Raw genomic sequence first — 27,079 nt, 5'->3', positions numbered from 1 at the left:
CAACAAAGCATCGTCGTTGTTGCACTAATTCTTACTCGAGGCGTCGAAGGAAAAATCTAGAACCTTCAAGAATTTTCGACGAGAGAAGAGTAGGAGTAATACCCTTGGATGATCGTATAGTATATTATATTTCGGGTCGTAAACTTGCTCGGACTTACCGAGTTTTGTTTCTAAACATTCCCTCGAGTGCGCGTTCCGGTCCGCACGTGCGTACCAGTCTAGGCGCACATGCTGTACGTCGGATAACGCGTATGACCTTTCTTTTGTTTGAAATTCATGGATCTGCATCAATCCCGAACAGTTCCACTGACCATGAAATGATAGTATTAGATATTATTTACCTCATCATGGTGTAATGAAGCCGAACAGCTCCATCACCAATTTAAGAGGAGTATTCAACGGATCAAGCCCAACAACATCGGGACAATCATTAAATGATATAATGCACACAGAAGCTAACTTAAATCCAGATATCATAGATTTGCTATTTGGATACGTAGACATCCATACCTATTTTCCACAGACATCACAAAGATGTTGTTACGGAATAATTGCACTGTCCCTTCACTTGTCAGCAACACCTCCACTCAACATCTAAAGGCGGTTTTTTTAGTCTGATCCCAGACAGCAACTATATTCATTAATAAGAGTGTGCATAATTAGTTGTTGATGCTTATAAAATCAACAACACCATCAAGGAACATCTCGCGTAGGAAAACTATTCACTACAGAATCAGTTCAAGCAGTTAAATCATTCTGATTGAACATAGTATATACCCTTCCATCAGATAATTTGAACATAACAATAATGTAATTGAGAATAAACTTTAATAAGCCATATTAAACGAAGAAGCGCACACTGTAGTAATGTACACCCCTTCCACGAAACTCCTTCCCAAGCATCTGCTAGGGCAGGCGGCAAATTATAATAAGCTATCGAACATTGGCAGTTCGAGCCAGAAAATCATACATTTTCGTACACAATGGATTTGTCAATCTAAGCTTTTTGAATCTAAACACAATACTTTATAATAAATATATATAACTAATATTACGGATTATAAATAGCGTTTTTAAAAGTTGAAAAATAATTTCTAATTTTTGTACTGAATACTATAAACGTTGCATCTGGTTATCGTTCCCTCTTTAATTATTCCTATAATTTTTTAAATTAAATCTATAATTCTTTTTCTAACTGTAAATTAACTTATTTTTGTATAAATTTAATAAAAATAAAATATCATATATAAATAATAGAAGTTTGTATGAATATATAACAAATATTGCTCATTTTTAACATACAGTCACAATAATTATTGTAATTGACGAAGTACTTAAGTTAATTTTACTAATCTGTAATTAGTTGAGGTGAATGTCGTCCACATGTGCAGCAAATACATCTAGTTCTTTACCTAAAATATTAACAAACAAATCTAATTTATAAATGTTTACAAAGAATAAAAGTGTATAGTTTATATTATCGTTTAAAAGGAAAATAAATAATTAGTGCATATAGTATATACTGTCACATTAAATTAAAAGAGAGCGAGAGAGAGAGAGAGAGACCGAAGATTCGAAAAATGATTAGAATAGTTAGCTGACGGAGAAATACAGATTTTGTAAACGTTTCAATATAAATTAAAATAATAAAGAATATAATGCAATTAACTGACAAATACAATATAATATTTCAACGCAATATTATTCATCTATCTTTTATTTACAACACTTTTATATATCTAAGTTTATAAAAACTTTATATTAATACAGAGAAGTGATGTTTTATTATTAGTCTAAACTTCATCAATGTTAAATGATATGAACTTCTGTCATATAATGTACGTTTTTTTTAAATATCGTACTCGGTGATTAATTTAACTTCGAGCGAAGATTAGCAGAATGTTTTATTATTTATTTTTTAATTTGTTTTAATTTTAAACTGCTAAATAAGAATACTTATTTATTTTACTAAATATTATAATTCTTACATTTAGGACAATTTGAAAAAATTTTGTGGAATCGAAAAATTACTTAACATCGCTTTTAAAGTAAATAAATATGATAATATTCAACAGGCAGAACAAAATTTAAATTATCTTCTACTTTTGAAAAATATTTTGGACATTTTTCCACAGTTTCACATTACCCTCAGTAAAACATCTTCTATTTTTAATGAATTTAAATATGTAAGTTCAAATTTTTTAAATCAATTATTTTACATTCGAATAAATTATATTAATTATATAAAAAATTATGTAAGTATGTTCGAGATTGAGAGAGTCTCTTAAATGTAATCAATTAGAGGAAAACCCCAACAGTTATCATTTGGGGGAAATGATTCAGCATTATGACTTTATTGGTATGCTCCGAAACTAATATAGCATCCCTTAAACTAATGACCATACCAAGATTGGAGCTGGCTGCAGCATTACTCCTATCTAAATTAATGCATTACGTCATGGCCAAATTGAATTTGTGTACAAACTCAAGAGTGACACTTATGTGAATAAAATCCCATCCATCAAGTGGAAGAAATTTTTGAAAAACATGGTTTCTATCATTCAGGAGCTCACTTCAGATACTCACTGAAGGTATGTTACTGGAAAATCAAACTTAGCGAATTGCGCCTCACAAGGCATAAATTCATCCCAACTTCAAGAAATCCACTATGGTGGAGCAGACCCCGTGGATGAAGTGACCAGAGTCATGACCAATCCATCTAACATTGAACGATAAACAATATGAACAGGAAGCACGTCCCAGCGCCGTACTACTAGTTACAGTACCCAAGACGCAATATCAATAGGATATAATACACAGATTCTCAACACTGAAAAAATTGTTGCGAACGACAGCACTCTCTCTCATTTTTATGAGACATCATGAAAAAATCATGAGTTATCCTCTACTATCTACATAAACACGGAAACCTTCGAAAGGGCAAGCATCTTCTAGATAAAGGCAACTCAATCAGCATACTTCTCTGAAGAATTAAGAGTTCTTAACACACAGCACACGTTGACTATCAAGGAGTCACCAGGATCAGTGGAAGACTTGAGACACCGTCACTTACGCTAGAAAAGAAGCACCTGGTCATTCTCCCACGATACTCACAGTTCACAGCTCTCGTTATTGACCAAGCGTACCAACATACTCTCCACGGAAGCACGTAACTGACGTTGGCATACATACGCCAACAATATTGGATTCTTGGTGAGAGATTCCCTGTAAAAGAACAGATACTGCAATGCATTGTGTGCGCACGACGAAGGGGAATCCGTGCTCATCACTGATGGGACAATTACCAATTTCCAGAGTCACGCTATTACGACCGTTTAATCATACCGGAGTTGATTATGCCGGCCCCTTAACCTCATAAAGCATGGATTTGCGTTTTTGTGTGTGTTGTTATATCTGCGGTACATATCGAAGTAGTTAGTCGCTACACAACCGATAGTTTATATCCGCATACAGACGAGTCGCAGCTCATCGAGGAATTTCAAACACATTGCACTCGGATTGTAGTTCAACCTTCATTGGGCTGATGTAGCGCTCAAAAGACTATTCGTTCAAGGCACCCGCAAACATCAACAGATAGTAAATATGCTCTCACAAGACAACACCCAATGGAAATTCAACCCATTTGGAACGTCTCACATTGGTGGCATGAGGGAAGTTGTGGAGAAATCTGTAAAACACCACCTAAGACATACTATCAGAGAGACCTTGCTCACTCTTACCACCTTGCTCAGGCTCACCACCCTGACTGTCCAACTGAGGAAATCTTCAACTCCAGACCACTAGGGCCGACGAGTAACGACCTCGTATATGTTTCGGCACTCACCCCAGGACATTTCCTCATAGGGAGTTCGCTCACGACTATTTCAACACCATCTTTCAAGGGATTGTTAATGTCAGGATTGCATTACTGGCAATGTATACAGCAACGTGTACAATAATTCTTACCACAATGGTCAGCTCACTATTTACAACGGCAACAATCAATTTCCAAATGGTATCATACACGGAATGACATTAAGATTGGCTCATTGTTATTCATCACAGATGAACGTTTTCCATCGTCAAAATGGGTCCCCGTCCGAGTAATCGATACATATTTTGGCAAGGATTGGTTGATACGGACTAGTCACACTAAAACCAGCTTCGACCACCATGGTAATACCAATACATAAATTGGCAGTGCTACCAATACTCAACCCAAAGGAATAATCATCAATAGAACGCTGATGGCGGTCGGAATTCTACAAATCGACTCCAGCTCATCGGAAATCACGCTCATTCAGCCATCCAACCCTGCACAGATCGACTCCAGCTCAACGAAAGCCAAGCTCACGGCCTACCAACGCTACTACACGGATCGACCTTAACACACGTAAGCTACGCTATTACACACGTTCTTACGGATCACTAATACACGGTTCCTACCAACTAAGTAAGCAGCAATACTAATAAGTAGTACACGGTACGAAGAATACTCCTACACGTCAAGCAGAACGTGACACGGATATCACTCCTCCACTACATCGCTACAGCGTGCATCTCGCAAGCGGCAACGGCATCATCACTGCCCCGCATCAGTAACGTCACACAAGCGCCCCCCACTGAAGCCGCTACAGCTCTTATCGGTAGCGGCAAAGGCGGCACTATTGCTGCCCCTTATCAGGGCGAATCTCCCACTACCTCTGCGAGTTCCTAACTACGATTAGGAGAATCAAGCACCAAGCCATCCAGAATACACTTACAGGATTCTTGTCGCTCATATTAATTGAAGAAACTCTCCTTTATTTATTGTTCATACATCAATTCTACATCAATAGACCACTGACGATTATTATATATTTATATTCAATAAAGGGAAGAACACTACGTTTAAAGGCAGCTGTTGAATTATTGCATTTTCCCTTCCACTTGTCAGCAAACCTCTATCCACCATCTCAGGGAGGTTTTTAGTCTGATCCCAGACAGATGTCCTTTAATAAAAAAAATATCTTGATTGATTGATATTTCTTAAAATATTCATCAATTTTAAAAGAGAAAAAAATTTTTTTCATTATATTTGATCCCTTATTTCTTCTCGTAATTTTACAAAGATCCTTTTAGATTTTCTTGGTTTTTTTACTATTACGGATTGAAAAGTTGAAAAGCGGAATACAAAAGTGGGAGAGGTATGAGCGCGCGATTCAGTTCTTTAAAAAAACAATAGCCAACGAACCTTCCAGGCTATGCTCTATTGACGTCACGATCAATATCGTCATAGCAACTATCGCGATAATATTTAAGGGCTGCGCTTCACATACAGTAGTCAGTCTTTGTCTCAGTCTAGTTTAGTAACAATTTCGCAGTCATTATAACGGGCTCACTATTCATCTTCAAGCTTCTCTCTACAGTCATCACTTACTGTAGCGGTACACGTACGTAATGCTCAACTAGTAAGTAATCTGACAAGCCAATAGTGACGCCACATTATCAAAATCGTTAATTAAGCTGAAACGAATAACGCGCTAGTGCTAACATAATCGAGAGTGAAATTATCGAAATCATACTACATATATTAAGGGATCACACCGACGACTAAGGCAGCAGCAAATCGGTCCCGCTTTAGAAAGCTTCGGTACGACAGCGGCGGCTCTTACACACCGACAGGAAAGCAGGAGCGAGCCAATCTCACTTAATCGACTTTGATACACAGCGGCGGCTCTCACGTATACTACGACTGTATCGACTCCTCACACCACGGAAAGGATACACACTCTCCTCAGCACGTAACAAAATTGAAGAAATTTTCCCTTATTTATTTACTTAGACCTTCACTCATACACTTTATGATCATTAACTATTTATTATATTATTATATTTAATAAAAAGAAAGACAAGAAATACTACAAGTAGTATTAAATAATTGTATTGTCCCTTCCACTTGCCAACAACACCTCCACCCAACATCAAAGGGAGGTTTTTTAGTCTGATCCCAAAAAATACAATGAAAAAATTATATTTTCATAAATATTATATATTGATAATTCATGTGAATATCTATAACTTTTTTCAATTTCTCGAAGCCTTATTTGTTAGTTGTGTTGTAATAGTATACCGTACACATTCATCTCATTTTAATACATATATCGTATTTAATACGAGGATAATCAACGTATATATTTATTTTTATTTTATGTTTTATAAAACTAAGCTACAAGTTAAAAATTCATTTTCTATTTAATTTGAAACTGAAAATAAGTTGTTAAAGTATTATAAATAAATATTATAATAGTAAAGACTGTAATTTGAAGATACATTTATTGTTTTCATTAAACCAAAGAAATTTTGGAAAAGTAAATATATTTTGCATTAACAGTGCAAAGATAAAAATAAAGAGTCGTAAAAAATAAAAAATAAGTGAAAATCAAATGTTAAATAAAAAACAAACAATCTGTGTTTCAATTAAAAAATATAAGTAATTATTTATATAAATATGTTGATTAAATAATAATGCATAGAATCAATGTTTATTCAAATTTAAATTATTGGTATTTAATTAATATTGAATATAATATTATCTATAATTACTTATAAAAATCATGCAAGAAAGGAAAACAACAGAAGAGAAGATATGATAAATAATAAAAATACTGAAATATACAAAGAAGAAAAGTCCCGTATTGATAATTGAATAATACTTAAAGAACTTTATATTAAAATAGATATTATACAGAGAGCAAAACAGCATAATACTGAAAAGAACAAAATAAAAAAATACAAGATATAGTATAAAGTATCAAAAAATAAATGGTAATTAAAATAGTGGATAGAAGTCAATATCATTATAAGAAACAAGAAGATATGAAATATATAAATAAAATAAGCAAATGAAACAATAAATTTGAGAATATAAAGTAAAATAATATGAAATACAAAAAATAGTACCAAATGTATTAATAAACTAATATTTACGATTAGAATAAAGTTAGAGAAAATTACAAGTTTGAAATATTATACATTATACAACATTTATATGAAGATTGTATTTGTATTATTTAAAAGTAAGTAATACGCTTGTGCCCAGACTAAAAAACCTCCCTTTGATGTTGGGTGGAGGTGTTGTTGGCAAGTGGAAGGGACAATACAATTATTTAATACTACTTGTAGTATTTCTTGTCTTTCTTTTTATTAAATATAATAATATAATAAATAGTTAATGATCATAAATGTATGAATGAAGGTGTGAGCGAATAATTTGGTGAAGTTTCTTCAATTGTTTTACGTGCTGACGGGAGTATGTATACTCTCCGTGGTCTGAAGAGTCGACGCAGTCGTAGTATGCGTGAGAGCCGCCGCTGTCGTACCGAAGTCGTCTAAGGAGGACCGGGTCGCTCCTGCTTTAGTGTCGGTGTGTAAGAGCTGCCACTGTCGTACCCAAGCTTTTTAAAGGGGGATCAATTTGCTGCTGCCTTAGTCTTCGGTGTGATCCGTTAATATATGTAGTATGATTTCGATAATTTCACTCTCGATTATGTTAGCACTAGCGCGTTATTCGTTTCAGCTTAATTAACGATTTTGATAATGTGGCGTCACTATTGGCTTGTCAGATTACTTACTAGTTGAGCATTACGTACGTGTACCGCTACAGTAAGTGATGACTGTAGAGAGAAGCTTGAAGATGAATAGTGAGCCCGTTATAATGACTGCGTAATTGTTACTAGACTAGACTGAGACAATGACTGACTGCTGCGCGTGAAGCGCAACCCTTAAGTATTCTCGTGGTAGTCTGAGGCGCCGGTAGCGATCCGGTGTCTGTTGCTATGCCGACATTTGTCGTGACGTCAATAGGGCATAGCCTTGCATGTTTCATTTTTATTACTTTTCGGAATTATAGTCGTATAAGTGAATATAAGTGATGTATAAACTGAAGGCGTATTCATTTCGTGGCGTCTCTGCTGAGAGAAAGATAGAGAGATTGCTCCATGGCGGTCTTGCTAAGACACACTTTGTTCCGTTCATGGCGTCCCGTCGTAAGAGAGAGGTAGACTCGTTGCTTACTTTATATATCCACGCGACAGTTTAGTTAGCTGAGTACAATGGATAGGTTTTGATATGCGGAGACTAGATAAACATTGCAGGATATTCGAGAATAAAGTTTTAAACGATTCCAGAATTCCGGGAAGTAAATCTCCAGAAAGCTGGAGAATTCCAAGAAACATAATGTTTACAAAATACTAGAAGGATTATAAATTTCCGAGAGCCAAAGGTCTTGGAAAATTATCCAATCCTGAACACCTCATTTAAATTACATTAAAATGTATGAAAAGCAAGATATAATAAAAAAGTTAATTGAGATTTATTTGCAAATATAGATAAGATGCTGATAGAAACATGTGCAATAAAGAGACATTATAAAATGATTTGAAACAGATGCAGTGTAAAAAATGGAATAAAATTAAACGAATAAATTTATCGCAAGATGGAAAAGAATGTACACAATAGTAGAATATATAGATAAATGTATAAAGAATATAGATTAATAAAGAAATGAAATTCAAAATTATTGAAATTATTGAGTTCAATTGTTTTCATCGTAGCTACCTAATTATGTGTTTTACTTTATATAATGCATTTATATAATAATTAAATTCATAATTAAATCAAATTAATTTGTATTTCTAGAATAGGAAAGTCATTATTTTTCTTTTATTGTCGGTGTCTTATTCGTTGAATCTATTCGTATTCTCACTGGATCTATTTATCAATGTATTTTGAAAGTATACTATTGTATTCATAAACCATAGTATAAAAATAAAATTATTGTGCCTTACTGCAATAAGTTGGAGGACACTTAAATTCTTGTGCGAGTACTTTGCACTTAATATTAGATTCATGTAAAATAAAAATTCAATCATTAAAATACTGCAAATTTTATATATTGATTTTTAAAAATTATAGATTTAAAATGTTTTATATTGTGACATTTAAGAATAATTAATGGAATTCGATATATATAAAAATAAGGAGATAAATATTTTCAAATTCTTAATTATTTATTATTTAATTTACTCTTGATTTTCATTTTAATAATAAAATATATAATATCCATAATTGCTTGATATATATTATTGCAAAACTAATAATAAAAGCAAATAAAAATTATTATTATTTTAAATATTTATTAATAAGGGATTTGTAATAAAAATTAAAGGAATTGGAAATATAAATGCTTTTTCTTTAAAAAGTATATAATGAAATTTAAATTATAGAATTTTCAAGGTAACAGCTATTATGAAATTAGAGAGTTAATTTTTGAATTCATTCATATAGAGGCAAATTCTGTCCAAGGATATACATCATCTATTATGCAGCGATGCTTTGCTATAAAACCAAACATATGTGAGCTGTTAGATGTAATACGTCAAGCTTATTGTGAACTTATTGATAATATGATTCGTAAGTAATGAAATATTAAGTAAATTTAATAAAAATAAAAATTCTATTCAGAATAATTTATTTAGATTATTTGTAATCTTGATGAAGCGTCGAAAAAGGGATTAAAATTTGTTAATGACCATTTTATAAGTCTCCAAATATCAATCCACTGTAATTATATATATTTTACTATATATATCCACAACTATATGAAAATAAACATTTTTAAATAATCGTTACATAATTTGATCCAATTTTAATATAAAGAAGTCAGATTTTTATTTAGATTATATTAATTTTGTTTTATTTATAAAAGAATTTTGTCTAATACAACTTATGATTCTCTATATATGTAAATAAATAAAATACATTTTCTTTTAGATAGTATTATATTAAATAGATTATATATTTAAAAGATTTAATTTTATTGATAATAACAGATGAAAATTTTTTAATTTAGTGGTCCGTTTATCGTGAAGCATATGCCATATGTTTTTGATCTTATCATACTTGTATAATATTTTACTTTTTACTAAATGAAATAATTAAAAATTTCTTAAATATTAAATTAATTTTTCAGAAAGCCATATTATTTTTAACTTAATTAGATTCATTTTTTTATTTATTTAAATTTTATTAATATTTTGAACTTCCAATTCAATTATTAAATAATTTGATTATATATATTTTGTGTTAAGAGCGTATATACAATGTTTAATCACTGCGATACAGAGGCCTTGACTTGATACTGTGAATAGTTTACCATCACGAGAGGCTCCGTGATGATGGTCACGATGTGTCTTGCAAGTATTAGCGTGGTATCGTATCTTGCAGTGGATTATGCACACTCCGTGGCACGGAATGTGTCTTACTATGCACTTTATAGTTTAATATTTTCTTAAAGGGGAGTAGATGGTGTTACTAATTTGTGACTATCGATTAATACGCACAGGAAAATGACACGTGTTCCATTCCAGGCAAACCTGCTCAGAGAGGGCAGCCTTTCTCGAAGCTTACTTGCTTTAAATATCCACGGACAGCCTAGTTAGTGCTACAATGGGTGAGCTTCTGGTGCTAGAAACAGTGGATACGATCCTTTTATTTCAATAATTCTACAAATACATAAAATAGAACAGATTAAGTAAAAATGTTTATATTTTACAGATCCTATTTCTCCAACTCTTGGGTGAATTCAGGAAATTTCAATATCAAATATCAAAAATAATAATTAAATAAAAAAATAATGTATCGAAAATGGTAATCGATTGTTTCTAAAAGCATCATATCCTTATTCAAATGAGATTCACTTTTCAAAATTTTTATTTTTATAGAAATGAAAAATTGAATGTTATTATAAAATAACTAAGATAATGCTAAAAATTAGAATATTAATAATTACCATTATTAATCTTACGTATTGTAAATTTTTTAATTGGAAACTAATATAATAAATTAAATTATATTAATAACAAAGTGCTTAATAAAAAGTGACTAATAAAAATGATGATTTTTAAGGAATAAAAAACATAATTCAAATTATCTTTATTAATTTATTTAAATTACACATAATATTTTTTATTATAAAAATAAGAAATAATATTTTTAAATTTTTGGGAAAAACAGAATTTTTTTGTAATTTAAATAAAAATAATTATTTATAAATCAATTATAAAAAATATTTCATAATAAAAATACACTTGTGTTTTTCATATAATCTGTAGTATATATATATATATATATATATATATATATATATATATATATATATACGTCTAAAACTAGACTAAACTCCCAGATGGTTTGTGGGAGAATTGCGAAAGAGATAGCGCATTTGTTCAATAATTACATATATTTGTTTATCGTGTTGATTATTGCCTTTTATTTTACAAACTACACATTAATAATGATTCTATGGTGGTGTTGACAATCTGTGAGATCTGGCAGTTCGGTGGTAGTTGTCACGTGGCGTTAGCATACACTGCGTGCAGAGTTAGGATGTCGTACATATCTTGTACTTCTTTGGCTAATGCTACGTGATGGTAACGTACTGAAAGAGGTTCCCGTCGTAGCTAGGTGCTTATCACACAATTAGATGCCCGATGGCTAGATGATTTTACTCACAGAGATTCAGTTACCTTGCCGGATCCTATAAGTATTTTAATATTGCGCTGCTTATAGTCGTGTTCATTCTTGTAAAGAAATCAGCAGTCTTGACTGTTTTAAATTATTGAGCACTTGAGGATTAAACTGATATTAAATATAATGGCATCACTGTATTGGAGTAACTAGCTTAGAGCTGCGGTCTGACTGAATTATGTAAGTACAATGAATGTAACTGACTGACTGGTATATGACGGAAAACACTGACTGAATAGCGCAATGACTGATAACTGATTGATTGAGTAAATTACAGTGAGAGTCTACAAGCCTGTTGAATACGCACACGAAAACTAAAGGCTTGTCCATTCCGTGGCGTTTCTGCTGAGAGATACCGACTGTTCTTTAGCGATCCTACTAAGACAGGCTATGATCCGTGCAATGGTGTCTTCACTGAGAAAGCGAGCTTGTCGTGTGCATCCTTTAAATATGCACACGGAAGATTACTTAGCTGGCAACAATGCATAGGTGCTGCCATGCTGAAAGTCTTGCATGACGTCAGAGTCCAAGCTCTAGAACGTTCGAGAATTGTAGGAAAACAAGGCTCTATAAATTTTGGCCCTTTCAAATCGTGACTCATCACGGGCTTGCCTTATATATCCACGCGGCAGCTTAGCTTACAACTTAGCTGACAACAAGTATCTTACATAAGGCGCAGAAAGAAAACTAGAACTTTTGAGAATTCTAAGAGAAAACAATGCTTAAGAAACGTGGAGAAATCCAAGTGACGTAACTATGCGAAGACCATATAAGTATTGTAGGCCATTTTAAATCAAAACATAATAAGTACACGAAAATTCTCGTACCCAAATATTTACAGATACTTGAGAGCTAGAGAGACTAGCGATGCCGAGAGCCAACGATCTTGGAAATTGCTTCAACTCCAATTAATATATAATATGGTTATTATATATAATTTAGATAATATATAATCTCTTTATTATATATATTATAAATATTGCATATAATAATATAATCTCTGTATTAATTCATGATCTATTAGTAATTACTTAAAATATTGTTTTTTTTCTATTAAAGATAGATTAAATGAAATTATCAGATTCATAAGCTAAAGATATTCTCTGATTTTCTTCAAAATTGCGAGAACCCTTCCCAAGTCATTAGACATCTGGCGAAACCCAAGTCATTAGGCTTCTGGAAAACCTAGATCATTAGACATCTGAAAATAGTCGTTACACTCAAAAATTAAAATCTAACGGTATACAATCGCATACACTGTTGTCAAATTTAGCCATACTGTCGCTTGGACAGTTAAAGCAAGGACGCTTCAATAAGAGCTCTTAGCAGATACACCAAGAGATAGACTACTCTCCCTGATTGAAGACGCCGTAACCAGAAGCGCTGCAAGTAAAGACGCCGAAGTCAAGAGGCGCTCCAAGTAGAGACGCCGAAGCCAGATACGCTCTGATTGTAGAAACCAAGGGAAGGCGCTCGGATTGAAGATGCTAAAGAAGTAGGTGTTCCTTAAGTGGACGCCGTGGTCAGCGGGATGCATTTAAGGGAAACTACCACAAGTCTGAAGTCTCGTACGTTAAAAATTAGGATATAGTTTAAGTAATTTTAATCAATAAAATATATTTTTATAGTACATTTAAAGCCATTACGGTTAAACATAATAAAATTAATTAATATAATTGTATTTATAATAATTATTCAATTGTTACATTAAAAAATATATATTTATAATAAATTTATGATAAAATAAAATTGTGATTAAAATATTATAATTTAAATTACTTATTCATTAATAAGGTGAAAAATTAATTAGCTTTAATATCCTATTATTTAAATTTTAAATATTTAGAAGGAAGTAAAATATAAGAAATATTCAAATTGCTCTTTTAATTAATGTAGAGAAATTTGTGCATAAATAATAATCCACGATAAGAAAAACTTATTTTTAAGATTATGTATGTTTATGTTATTTTTTTATAAAAATATGGATGACATTTTTTTATCATAATTATTATGAAAAAATATAATTAGATCAATATGTAGAAATAAATAAAAGTTAGATGAATTGCTTTTGTGGATTAGATTATTAATTTTAATATTAATATCAAATAGAATTTATTAATAAACTTTATACATTAATACAATTGAAAATTAAATTAAAGCTTCTACAAATCGTCATACAAATCATTTCTATTTTTATCTATCATTAGAGGAAGTCGTAAGAAATTAAATTTACTGGGAAGTGAATTTAGAATAAGATTATGATATATGCTCATAGATATTTTTTGGTCAGTGTTAGAAAATTCATGGAGTCAGTCGAAGATTTATACCAATTGCGATCGAAATAACTGAAAGTAATTGTGTTAGTAATATTTGTCTATAGTATTAATTATTAAATTTAATGAATATTCGATTGTTCAAATAAAACCATTATTCTGATTAAATATATATATATTTTTAATTAGATATTATTTGGTACTATTTAATTTATAGTTTTTGAATTTTTTAAAATTTTCTTTTGCAAAAAATGAAAAATTTTTTTAAAAATTTTTAATTGAATATGATAATAAATTTATTTTCTATTTTCACCCTTCAACATCAATACATAATTCTTTAAATTTATTATGATCTATAATAATATTATATTTAATAATAAATTTCTTGTACATTGTATATTGCAAAAATAAGTGATAACAAATAGTCTTCGATAAATAATTATATTGATTAAATCAAATACTGATTATAGGAGTATCATAATTTTTTATGTTAAAAAAATTTTTTGCTTTGAAAATTATAATTTAACTTACTTTGCAGAGTCTTATTAAAAATATATACCTATTTAAAAATAACTTGGCTGTACATTTGGCTACGATTTATTATATTTCATTATGTTTTAGAAATACCATCGGAAGAATAATATTTTATTAACGATTTGTATAAAAATTGATTCAATAACATAATTTTTAATATTGTAAAAAATATAAATTATTTGTTCTAGTTGCCAATACATATTACATTTTTTATAGTTTTGTCTTTGTAGGCCTTTATATTTGAAATTTTGTTGATTTTATTTAAAATATTTACAGAATATGTTGAAAACTTACGTAAAAAATTTTCATTACAACTTCGATTAGGGTGTAATTCATTAAACGGGTATTATATACAAATGAGCTTCTTTGGAAATCAATGTCATAGTATACGAAATTTACCAAATAATTTTATTGTGTTAAAACAACATAAAAATGCCTTATTCATAACAACAGAAAAATTATTAGTGGATAGCCAAAAATGTAAAGAGATTAGTGATGAAATTCATGTAATAAGTAATGTGTAAGTTTTTATATAATTTTATACCTATGGTTTACATTACTAAAAATTTTTTAATTTATATTTTAATAAAAATATATTTCATTTAGAGTTATAGAAAAGTTAATTGATGAATTACGTGTATATAATGACTTTTTTTTTCAACTATGTAAAGATGTAGGTGATTTAGACTTTCTTATTAGTCTTGCGTTAGTAAGTAAAATTTCCGGATTTATTCAACCAACATTTGGTCACAAACTATGCCTTATTAATTCGTATCATCCAATCCAATTTTTAGTGGGCTTCGAAATTGGTGTTTCTAATAACGTGGTAAGTATTATAATTGTATATTTTATTGTTTAACAAATTAAACAAAATATACCATAAGATATATACGAAATTATTGAATAATTTGCATAAGTGTTATGAAAATATTGGTATACTAGAATATCGTTTTAATTTTTGAAAATTTAATTCTTACAAAACGGCTAATGTTGTCTACAGTTTTATTGATGTTTTCTCTTGCCATTCAATTTTTCTGGTTTTTTTATATTATGATATAATATCAAAAAAATTTTAACAGCGGTTAATAAATTAATCCATTGTATATTAATACTATGAAAGTAGAGTACTGATTCATAGAATTACTAAATTACATAAAATACTTAATTTTATACTTTCAATTAAATAATATAATAGAATTTATAAGGTTGAGAGAAATTATATACTCGATAATTGCTAAATTTTTATTCAACCTATTGAACCCAAGTTTATTATTAATTACAGTATCAAGATAATGTATTGTAAATAAACTTTCAAAAGAGATTTTTTGATAAATTTTTTTCTAAAAAGAACGATGTTAAATTGGTTTTAACGCTTGTTATAACTGCACATAAGGATGAATTATAATTAAATTTAGATTAGAGTATTAGTGTAGGCACAAAAAAGTACATAGCAGGAATTTACATGTTATAGTACATGTAGAAATATGTAATGGTTTTATATGGATTAAATATGAAATTAAATGGACATACTTTTCCAATAAATTTTCTGCAAATAATGAAAGTTTTAAGAAAAATATTAATTTCCTATGAATAAATTAAATTATTTTTAATTGGACAATACGTAGCATATTATTTATATTAAAGTTTATATTTAGTCACTATTTATTTATTCCAATTATTCATGGTGAATACTAACTGCAGATCATTTGCATACTAATAAATTTGAATTTTGTTTAGGAATGAATAATCTGTAAGGTTTTATATAGGTTTTATATATTATACGAATCTTAAAGTTTTAGTTTTAGAGAAAACTTAAAGTTTTAGAAAAAAATTGTAATTTTATAAACATTTAGAATTTAATTCACTTAAAAAATACCATCTTTGCGTTTTGATAGGTTTTTGATAGGTAATTTGATAGGTAAAATATGCAAATTTTATTTTATTTATTTTATTGAATTTATTATTACATTTCAAAAATTTTATGCATACTTTAAAATCAACTATATTTTGTACAGATGAAATACGAAACTAAATAGCAGTAGTATATTCAATGTATGAAATTATTATTTATTAAAAATACAATATGTAAATTCAATGAATAATGTAAAATTTTAAAAATACTCTAATAAAAAAAATACAATTTGTGATTGAAGCAAGTTCTAAGACCGTTGACTATTGGCATCGCTAGTCTCTCTTGCTCTCAAGTTTCTGTAAACACTTGGGACGAGAATTTTCATATATTTATTATGGTTTGGTTTGAAATGGCCTACAATGTTTATGGTCTTCGAATAGTAACGTCGCTTCCAATTCTCCAAAGTTCTTACGCCTTGTTTTTTCCTAGAATTCTCGAAACTTCTAGAGTTTTCTTTCCGCACCTCATGTAATATTCCAGTGCAGCAACATCGATGCTTTGTTGTCAGATAAGTAAGATGCCGCGTGGATATATAAGGCAAGTATGCGGCGAGCCTCGCTCTCTTACTATGAACCCCTCTTGCAGTGAACCGATCTAACAGAGTACCCTGTGGAGTGAAGAAGTGAAGAAGCCATGGCACGGATTTCGATCTGCTTTAGCAGGACCGCTATGGAACGGTCAGTATATCTCAGCAGAGCCGCCACGGAACGGACAAGCCATCAATTTTCGTGCACGTATTCAACAGGCTTATAGGCTCATTGTTTATCAGTCGGTCAAGAGTTATAAGTCATTACGTTTTCAGCCTGTGTTTTCGGTCACACACGAGTCGTTCAGTTATATCACACAATGAAGCCATCTAAGAGGATACAAATCTAATTGTTAAACGTCCCACACCTACAAGCAGTCAAGACGAGAAACTACACTGCAACAACAAGCATAGTCTCAAGGTATGTTCATACATACACTTACATTATAAATATAACTGTTAATTAACCATATGTTAACGAAGTTTGCATACACTACACCTTTCTATAACCGTTCCACTTTACTTCCACCCAAGCATCTGCTATAGGGCGGCAAATTTTTAAAGCTATCGAAACACTGGCAGTTCGAGCCAGGAAATAATACCATTTTCGAACACAATTATAAGCAATAAATCATTTGATAAATAGTATCTAATTAATATAATGTTTTTATATTAACGATATTGAAGAACCATTTTCTATTTAATATCATTAGATATTCTTTATCAATAAAAGCTGTATTTAGAAAGGAAAAAAATTATTTCATTAATCAAACATAATAAAAGAAACAGTAATCATTCATTTTGTATTTCAACGTTAATGACCATAATTAGTATTTTTCTACATAATCTTATGTTTTAATTTAATTAAAAATTTAATTTACGAACGGAATGGATAGTGTTATTTCATATTTATTCGCATACTAAATACACATATTAAATCTAAGATACATACGGAAAATATTATTATTAATATGCATTTTATTATGTATTTTTAATACCTAAATAATTAATATTTTATATATTTTAGATACCTCAATATAACTTTTAAAATCAGCAATGCAACGTGTTTATATATTTTATTATTGGAAATAGTATATCTAATAATTTGTATTATTTATATTATTACAGTATATTATTATATTAATTATACAGTATATACAAAATGATATTATTTAAAAAAATATATTTATTGATTCTTCAATTACCATTTTATAAGTAAATAAAAATTTATAAAATATTGTAATGATTTTCTAATTAAATGGAATTTTTATAAAAAATATTTATTATAATTATTTTATAATTAATTCAATAAGTAAATTTTCTATTTTAAATTGTATATAATAATTAATAATAATAATAATTTTATAATATATAATATATTTAAATTCGATTTGATAATAATGATATTCTATCATAACTAATTTTTTTCACGACGTGAGAATATTTTTTTTACATAATATATAGCTTAAATGTATTTATATTATTGTTCTGTTTAATAGAATTTTGAACTACTTGTGTCTTATTAAAATATTCTTAAGTAGAATTCGCATATAAATCATGACATTGAATATAATTATTTTATTAAAATTTTAATATGAATTCATTATTGAATATATATATGTTCGATTTTCTGGCTCGAAGGGCCTAGATAAGGACTTAAGTGGAGTAAGGGTTGTAGATTAAGGGCTGTAGAGATATACAGTGTGTGCAGACTTCATTAAATATGGTTTATTATGGTTTATTGACAATTACATTATTGATGAGTTGAATTCACTATCTCATAGGAGAGTGTGAACTATGTTCAATCACAACGATGCAGTTGCTCCTTATTGCTTTTAACGATGTCGCTGAAGGATTAGAAATGGATTATGCACACTCTTTAGAAAGGAGTATAGCTTATTTATGTAATTGAGGCCTTTGCTAATGTTCTAAGGATTAGCAAAGAACCGTGTGATGCTCTAATTGAAAGAGCATGGCTTATGCTATTCTTACTCACAGCGATACAGTTGCCTTGATCCTATCCTGTGATCAATAGTTACTATCAAGAGAGATTACTGGTATACCTTTGTGATAAGGAGTACTTCTATACCATGCTTGTTGTAGTCGAATATTTTTTTGGAAATACAGTCAGCACCCTTGACTGTTTGTTAATTGACACGCACTGCAGAATGACGGCCGTTCCTTGTATAATGGCTTCACTAAGAGAGCGCGTGTTTTGACGCGTGCATGCTTTAAATATCCACGCGACAGCTTAATTAACTGGCAACAATCGATAAGTATTACTATGTGGATACTACATAAATATTATAGGACGTTCAAGAATAATAAGACTAGTGGGTTGGAGAATTCCGGGAAAGTAAAGCTTTAGAAGTTTCAAGAACTAGAAGACTTGTAAAGTTCTCGGATCCCAAACAATATATATTTAAAATTAAAATATTTTTAATAAAAAAAATTGGATATATACTAAGATTATAATATTTAAATTATAGGTTGCTTCTGTTCCATATAATTTTCAACTAATTACTGGACCAAACTTAAGTGGAAAAACAATGTACTTAAAACAAATAATTTTACTACATGTTCTAGCCCAGGTACGATCCATGTAATCATCCATTTTAAAATAGTTATTATACTTTTATCTAATAGATTTTTAATTTTTAGAATAAGAAATTTAATTTTTTTAAATTTGTAATCGTTATAGCTCATAAGATCGTAAACATTGATTCCGAAAATTCTATATGATTTTAAAGCTTTTGTTTGCGAATGTCCTGTAATGTATATGTTCGAGAATGCGAGACCTTTTCCTTTTTTTGTCAGTGCAATAAAACATGTGGCAAGTAACATCGTAAAAATTATATTTAGATTTCAATATTCGCTTGCTCAAAATTATCAAGTACTAGTGTCATAAAACATCTGGAAAAACAATACCATAAACACGGGAAAACCTATAGTTAGACATCTGCATTTTCGTTCCGCTCGGTAACTACTTCAAGCATTACTGCAAGCAGACCTTCCTTCCCCTTCCCGCTGTCGACAAGTTGCAATGCTGTCACCAGATGTGTCAGCGTTGCCCCCCCTTTCCGCTGACTACATGCTGTCGCATGCGGCAGTAGCAACGAGAGGTCTGCTTGTCATGAAGACCAAGAGACGACTAGGCCCTTAATTAACTCCGAAGCCACAAGAGGCGCTGCCCTCGCACTATAAGGGAGAAGTCTCTGATTGGACGAAAAATAAGGGAAGGGGTTCAAGTCAAATTCATAGTCAGCAAATGTATTTAAGGGGCGCAATTTTTAATACTCATCACTCTTGATAGTTTTTCTCTTAGTAGTATTCTCTTGATATTCCGGAGACGAGTCAACGATTAGTCTTCGTAAGTAGTATTTTTACTACAATAATTACATATATATTGAGATTCAGAGTATTACATCGACAAGCACTAAGGACGAGAAAGCTCCTCTTAAAACGACAGTGCGGAATAAATTCCAGTACGCATCGTCAAGTTCGCGCCCGCAAAAGGGGCGTCTCTTTAAGCAACCCTCACCTTAGTTCAAGTTCGGAAGCTTATGAAATTAAGCAACACACAGCGCGAGTGTCGACGAATCCAGTTTCGCGCCACTCTGTGGTATCTTTCAGTCATTACGCTGCATTCATAACCTCAACCACACACGTGCTCGTTCAAACAGCACTAGTGTCGACGAACGAAACTTCGCGACATTCGACATTCGTATTCAACAATCAAGCTGCATAGATTACTGTACGTTTGTCTCCGTAACACGTTACTTCAACCCAAGAGTTAATCTATAATGAATAATAGTAATAATAGTCAACCTTGTCAACAATTAATAACAGAATAAAAGTAAATACTTCAGTCACATTAAATTGTATTATTATATAATATCCCTTCCACTTGTGACCTTTCATCGCTACCACACAACACCCGTGGTCTCTGAGTTGTCAACGGCATCAAATTGTATCCGTCGAACCGGCCTTGATAAAACAAGTCGGAACGACGAGTTGCATTTTGTAGAGTATATATAGTTTCCGCATAGCAATGTCGTTTATTGATTTGTAAGAACCAAAATTTGTAGAGCCTTGTTTTTCTACAATTCACGAACGTACTGGAGCTGGGACTCTGACGTCATGCAAGACTTTCATTATGGCAACACCTATGCATTGTTGCCAGCGAAGTAATCTTCCGTGTGCATATTTAAAGGATGCAAGCTCGGTCTTTTAGTGGAAACGCCAGGGCACGGATCGCGGTTTACTTTAGCAGGACCGCTATAGAATAGTCAATATATCTCAACAGAGCCACCAGGGACCGACTATGCCTTCAGTTTCGTGTGCGTATTAAACATGCTTGTAGGATCACTGTAAATTTCTTGATAAATCAGTTATCCATTATTACTCTACACAGGAATTAAGCTCCGCCTTACACCAGTCAGTCAGTTTTTCAATATATACGCACGTAATTCTGCCAGGCTCTACAACAATAAGCTAGTAAGTCAACAGTGAAGTCACAATCATTTATAACCATTTAAGAGCTGATTGTATTACAAGAGTGAATTATATAAGAAGCGTACCACCAACGCACTCATGACAGAATTAGCTAAGACAATGAATTTCTGTGTACTTAACCGAAGGAGAAACCAAATATTAAAAGCACGTACGCGCCAGCCTTGTACGGTACTATACGATCGCAAGGCTCCCGCTAACGGGTGTGCGAAGGGACACCAACTACAAAGGCAGTTAGTTGAGTGAATCAAGTAGAGTCGTGCTAACTACTGTCTTCCCACTTAGATCTCGCGACGAGGCGCTGAGCTTCCGCCATACACCTCCTGCAAGACGAACCTTCCTCTTCATACTCCGCATGAGGCTTTGTGTTTTCGCCATACGCCTCTTACAAGATGAGTCTGCCCTTTCATACTCCGGATAAGGCATTGTATTTTCTGTATGCAATTTTGTAAGTGCCTCGTGCAAGGGATCCGATGAGGTACTAATTCAAATATATTAATATCAAGATGAGACTTCAAAACGAAATAAATGTTATGAAAACCAATTGTGTTGATTACTAAATTAAAGTATTACCCTCTAATTCATTCGCACTTTGCCACCAGTAAAATGGTGGGTATAGTCTAATCCAATCATCTTAGTCTGTCTACCGCCGGGTGACTAGAATTCCTAACACTAAGCGATTCATTATTATATTACAAAATCATTATATTTTGGAGAGTTAAGAATTGGTAATTTGAAATTATTAACTAACCAAGTGAATGCATGCTAAATTAAAAAGAATCTTGTAAAGAATCAATTTAGAAGTTTTATATATATTTATTTATTTTTATTATACAGTTATTATTTAAATAGTCTATTATTCTATGAATAACTTATTATTTTCATTTTAAGTCCAGTTTATTCATTAATTTTCTAGTTTATTTATATCATGGCTGTTTGTTAATAACTTAATCTTAATCTTAAGATAGAGAATATAAAGAAATTACTGTTTTATATAAAACTCTGCTTATATAATAATTTATATTAAAAATTTACAATAATAAATATTTATAAGGGACATGTAAACCAATTGTTTATCAAATAATATTATTTAAAACAAATTAACACCTTCTGTAAAAATAAGAAAGTTATTCAATTTCATTTTTGAGATACGATTGGCTAATATATATTTGTTCGAAAATGTGTTTGATTTTTTGGCACAAACTGCCACGTACGGTAGTTCAATTAATTTGTCGCCCGCTTTAGCTCATGCTTAGGGAAGGATTTAAGTGGAAGATCTGTAGAGATGTACAATATGTGCAGACTTGGTTAAACAACGTTTATTATGGTTTATTGACCATTATTTATTGATGGGTTGAATTCACTTTTCATAGGAGAGTGTGCACTATATTCAATAACGAGGATGTACTTGTGTAATGATTACCCTCAATAGAAACTACTGGTATACCTTCGTAATTAGGAGTAATTCGATGCCATGCGTCTTGTAGTCAAATATTATCTTGTAATATAGTCAGCATCCTTAGATGCTTGTAAACTTTGCGCACTAGGTAATTAAACGTGTGTTCCTCGTGATGGTTTCACTGAGAGAAGGTGATATATATATATGCATAATAACGAAAAGTTTTCAAATTAATTTAAATGAATTTTGGAACTTACATAATACCAATTTTCATCTTCACTTTATTTTTACGATGAAAAGTACTAATAGGTAAAGAAATTTTTTTTTAATTATTTATTTAAGAATCTAATCTTACTTGATTTTTAACTTATTTGATTCCAAATATATAATAAAAAATTTTGAGACAAATAAATGAAGGAAATAAGACAATGAACAATATATGGGTTTATAAATTTCAATTAAAGGAGAGAAAAGGACTTTCTTGCCAACCTTCTAGTAAGTTAAAGACATTGTGACAGAACATTAAAGTGTACATATAGTAAATTCTTATAATTAATAATGAAATTGGCATTCTTACTTATAACTAATATTATTAATACATAACAGAATACATAAAATATATGGAAACGGCTAAAATTTATAATATTAATATGAATATTTTATATTATCAACAAAGTTCAAATCAGTATTAAAAAACTATTTATTATTACGTACTTGCATTTCTTTTTCTATGACTTAATAATTGACTACCGACTATTTAACGATGTTGTTTTGCCAGATGTTTTATGGCATAGGAAAAGGTTCTAGCAATTTCGAACAGCTGTGTATACATGTTGAAGTTTGTAAATATTGATTTATTTTCTTGAAAATGTGTATTGGATGCAATATTAAATATAAATATAAAATTAAGCAAGTCATAAATGTAAGAAAATATCTATTCTGACTTAAATTATTAATACTTTCAAATGAAAGAAAAACTATCTTATACATTTCTTTATATTGTATGGTATATAAACAAAATTTGTATCAGGTCAATTTTTTGTTAAAAAGATTTATATTTTATAGTAAGGCACAATATTTATAATAATATATATTGTAATTCCTGTGACAATTTCTATATTTATATACAAAATAATCTAAAATTTGCTTTTATTATTCGGAATTTATTTCACGTTAATGTTCTTGCCAATTTTTATATTTTAACTTTAGCAAAGTTTATAAATATGAACGCTAAAATTCAAGTAACCGTTATACATACTTGTTAATTAGTTAATTTTATAGTTGATACATAATAGTAAAATATAAATTGAAATAATTTAAATTTCATAATATTTTTAAATACTCAAATAATGATTTCAAATAATTATCTAATTATTTTAAATCTTCAAAGTTTTTATTCGCTTTTTATAAAAGATCACTTTTCCATATTAAATTACTTTTATGTTATATAAAGTTATTATTTATAGTTTCATTTACATATAGATTTATTTCCATGTACTATAATTGACTTAAAAGAATAATAATAATTAATTTATATAATATTTTTCTTTTTTAGATAGGATGTTTCTCAAAAAGCTACTTTTCGAATTTGCGATCGTTTTTTATTTCATTCTTCAAATTATTATAATATACAAAATAATATCTCAATGTATGAATTTCAGGTGAGCAAAATATATTAAAATATATTAAACTTTTTATATTATTATACCAAAATATTTCATAATTCTAGTAAAAAATTAATCATTTTGTAGTAAAAATATAACATAATATGTACTATTATATAAGAGGGTGGGAGTAATCCATATAACATGATGCGAATTAATCTTTTCCAGATTATTGAATCGATTGTATCAGAAATATATATAAATAGTTATACTATAATTTCAAATTCTATTTTATTACTCAATGCTTATATATTTGTTTTATTTTTAGTATGACCATGAAGTTATTAATTAAGTAATTTTAGATACTTACTATTTTACATATTAATTTAAATGTTAACAATATTTCGACTATTGGATTTATATGTAATTATTAAAATTTTATTTTAAATGTCAATGATATATGTGTGTATGTGCATGCGAATATGCGTGTGTATGTGTGTATATAATGGCTTAGATTTCATTTTTCGATTATTTTTGTTATTGTGGGTATTGGGGTAAAGGAAACAGGATTAACTAAATTGATTACAAATATATTACGTTGGTTAATTGAATATAAAAATATCACAATGTAATCTGGCGCAGTGAAGTATAATGGAACAATTAGACAATAAAATGCAATATAAAATTAAATAATGAGATAATTTTGTATTTAAAAATGTATTACGGATAAATATGAGTATAACAAATAGTTTATATGCCAACTAGAATAATTTAATAATGATGTAATATATTTATCATTAGTCAAAACTAATTAAAATTATATAAATACTAAAAGGAAAACATTTTATTTATTTTTTATCTTTGTTCTCTTTTTTAACTTCGTATTCTAAATGAATATCATGAAAGTAGATACATAATTAGATCATTTACCAGGTATTAGGTTTGTAAGGGTACGTGATATCCTTTGATTGTTTAGTAATATTGAAAGTACTTATTAGTTAGATATATTATCTTTTATTATGATTTATGTAATAGTGAAAATGAATGTGTATTTTGTATATTTGGCGGTGATAAAATATTGACAAATATTTTTGTATCCATATATAATACGATATATATAATAATTTAAAATGCCTATATAATATTTGAATCTGTTAATAATATCTACACTTTCAAATCGTTAATAAATTTGATGAAACATTTTCGTGTATTTGGGTTGACTTATAAGGTTAATTATTAAGTATTTACTTAATACTTAATACAAATACACGAAAATGTTTCATCAAATTTATTAACGATTTTAAAGTGTAGATATTATTAACAGATTCAAATATTATATAGGTATTTTAAATTATTATATAAATCGTATTATATATGGATACAAAAATATTTGTCAATATTGTTTCGAGAGAAAATTTATATTATCATAACTGAATTACAGATATAATAAAATATTCGAATATAAACTCTTATTTAAACGAAGTTAAATAATTGCGTTCACAAATTATGTAATTCCATTACCTGAGAACGAAGTACAAATGATAAATTGCTGCGATTAATAGTACACTAATTAGTTAGAATAACTTATATAGAAAATTATCGTTATATATAAAATATAAAATAAAAAGTCTAGTAAAAAGTATGATAAAATCAGGAATACTTTTTACCACATTTATTAGTAGTTACGTATATATATATTGGCTAATTATCACGTAGAATAGAAAACTAAAGCCTTATCTTAATAAAAATATTAACTGGATTATGCCATTAAGTTCACAGTATACGTACCTAATAACCACAATACTGACAAAAGCATATTTAATTATTCAAAATTATTTGTAATTTTCGAGAATTTTTAAGTAATTAAATTGTCATTACATAGTCATTCATTTTTTTTAGATTAAAAGACTAGGTTATATTATAAATTTTCTAACAGATTATTCATTAGTGGTTCTTGATGAACCGTGTATGAGAACTACTACAGAAGATGGAACTTGTTTAGCAATATCAATTTGTATTAAAATATTAAATACAAAGGCATTTTGTTTTTGTACAACTCACCAGAATTATTTAACGCGGATGGCAGAATCATTTTTGAATGTTACTAAGTAAGTATTTCTACTTTATAACATAATTATATATTATTATTTTTTTTTTTAAATAAAGAACAAATTGTAACAAAATGGAAAATACGTTAAACAATATTTATAGAATAAATTAATATAAAAATTAATTTAAAAAATTTTATCTATATATAAAGAACATCTTCATAAATTCATATATTTTACCCATCATTTTATGTAACTAATTCATTCTATATTTATGAAATAAATTATTTAAAACGTAAATCTGAAAAATATGTATGGCTCTGTTCGGAAAATAATCCCACAATTTGACTAGTCAGCCAAACGTGCAATAATTAACTTAGAACAATAAAACCCACTGGATGTTATGTGGGGTTGCCAGGCAAGTAAAGGGTGAATGCACTGCTTAATAATTAACACATGTCTTTATTATTTCTATTTATTTGAATTGATTTACAAAAGGGTAAATTACAGACGAACTTTATATTTCTTGATAATTTTGTGGTGTTGAAATATATTTACTATGAATGAAGCAGGTTATAATCTATTGAATATTATCACTAAGAGGTTATCATGATTGTAGTGCTCTGATCGAACACTGGAATGCCAATGTGTTTATCTTAACACGTGTGTAGTTGCCTTTAAATATCGGTCGTAAGAGAGCCGA

General features: G+C 29.5%; 1 protein-coding gene across 1 annotated transcript in view; it reads left to right on the top strand.

The window, feature by feature from the left end:
• LOC105366914 (mutS protein homolog 4-like) overlaps positions 1-27,079 on the top strand; it is a 53,987-nt gene that overhangs the window by 17,806 nt on the left and 9,102 nt on the right. The window contains 4 exon segments of the mRNA XM_011505520.1: positions 19,303-19,404; positions 24,280-24,290; positions 24,292-24,385; positions 26,228-26,436. Of these exon segments, the coding sequence (XP_011503822.1) occupies positions 19,303-19,404; positions 24,280-24,290; positions 24,292-24,385; positions 26,228-26,436 (416 nt within the window).

This window comes from Ceratosolen solmsi, unplaced genomic scaffold (assembly GCF_000503995.2).
Source record: "Ceratosolen solmsi marchali unplaced genomic scaffold, CerSol_1.0 scaffold108, whole genome shotgun sequence".
In the NCBI taxonomy this organism is placed as follows: Eukaryota; Metazoa; Arthropoda; class Insecta; order Hymenoptera; family Agaonidae; genus Ceratosolen; species Ceratosolen solmsi.
Note: the sequence above shows the minus strand (reverse complement) of the source record. Positions and strands in the feature narration are given on the sequence as shown.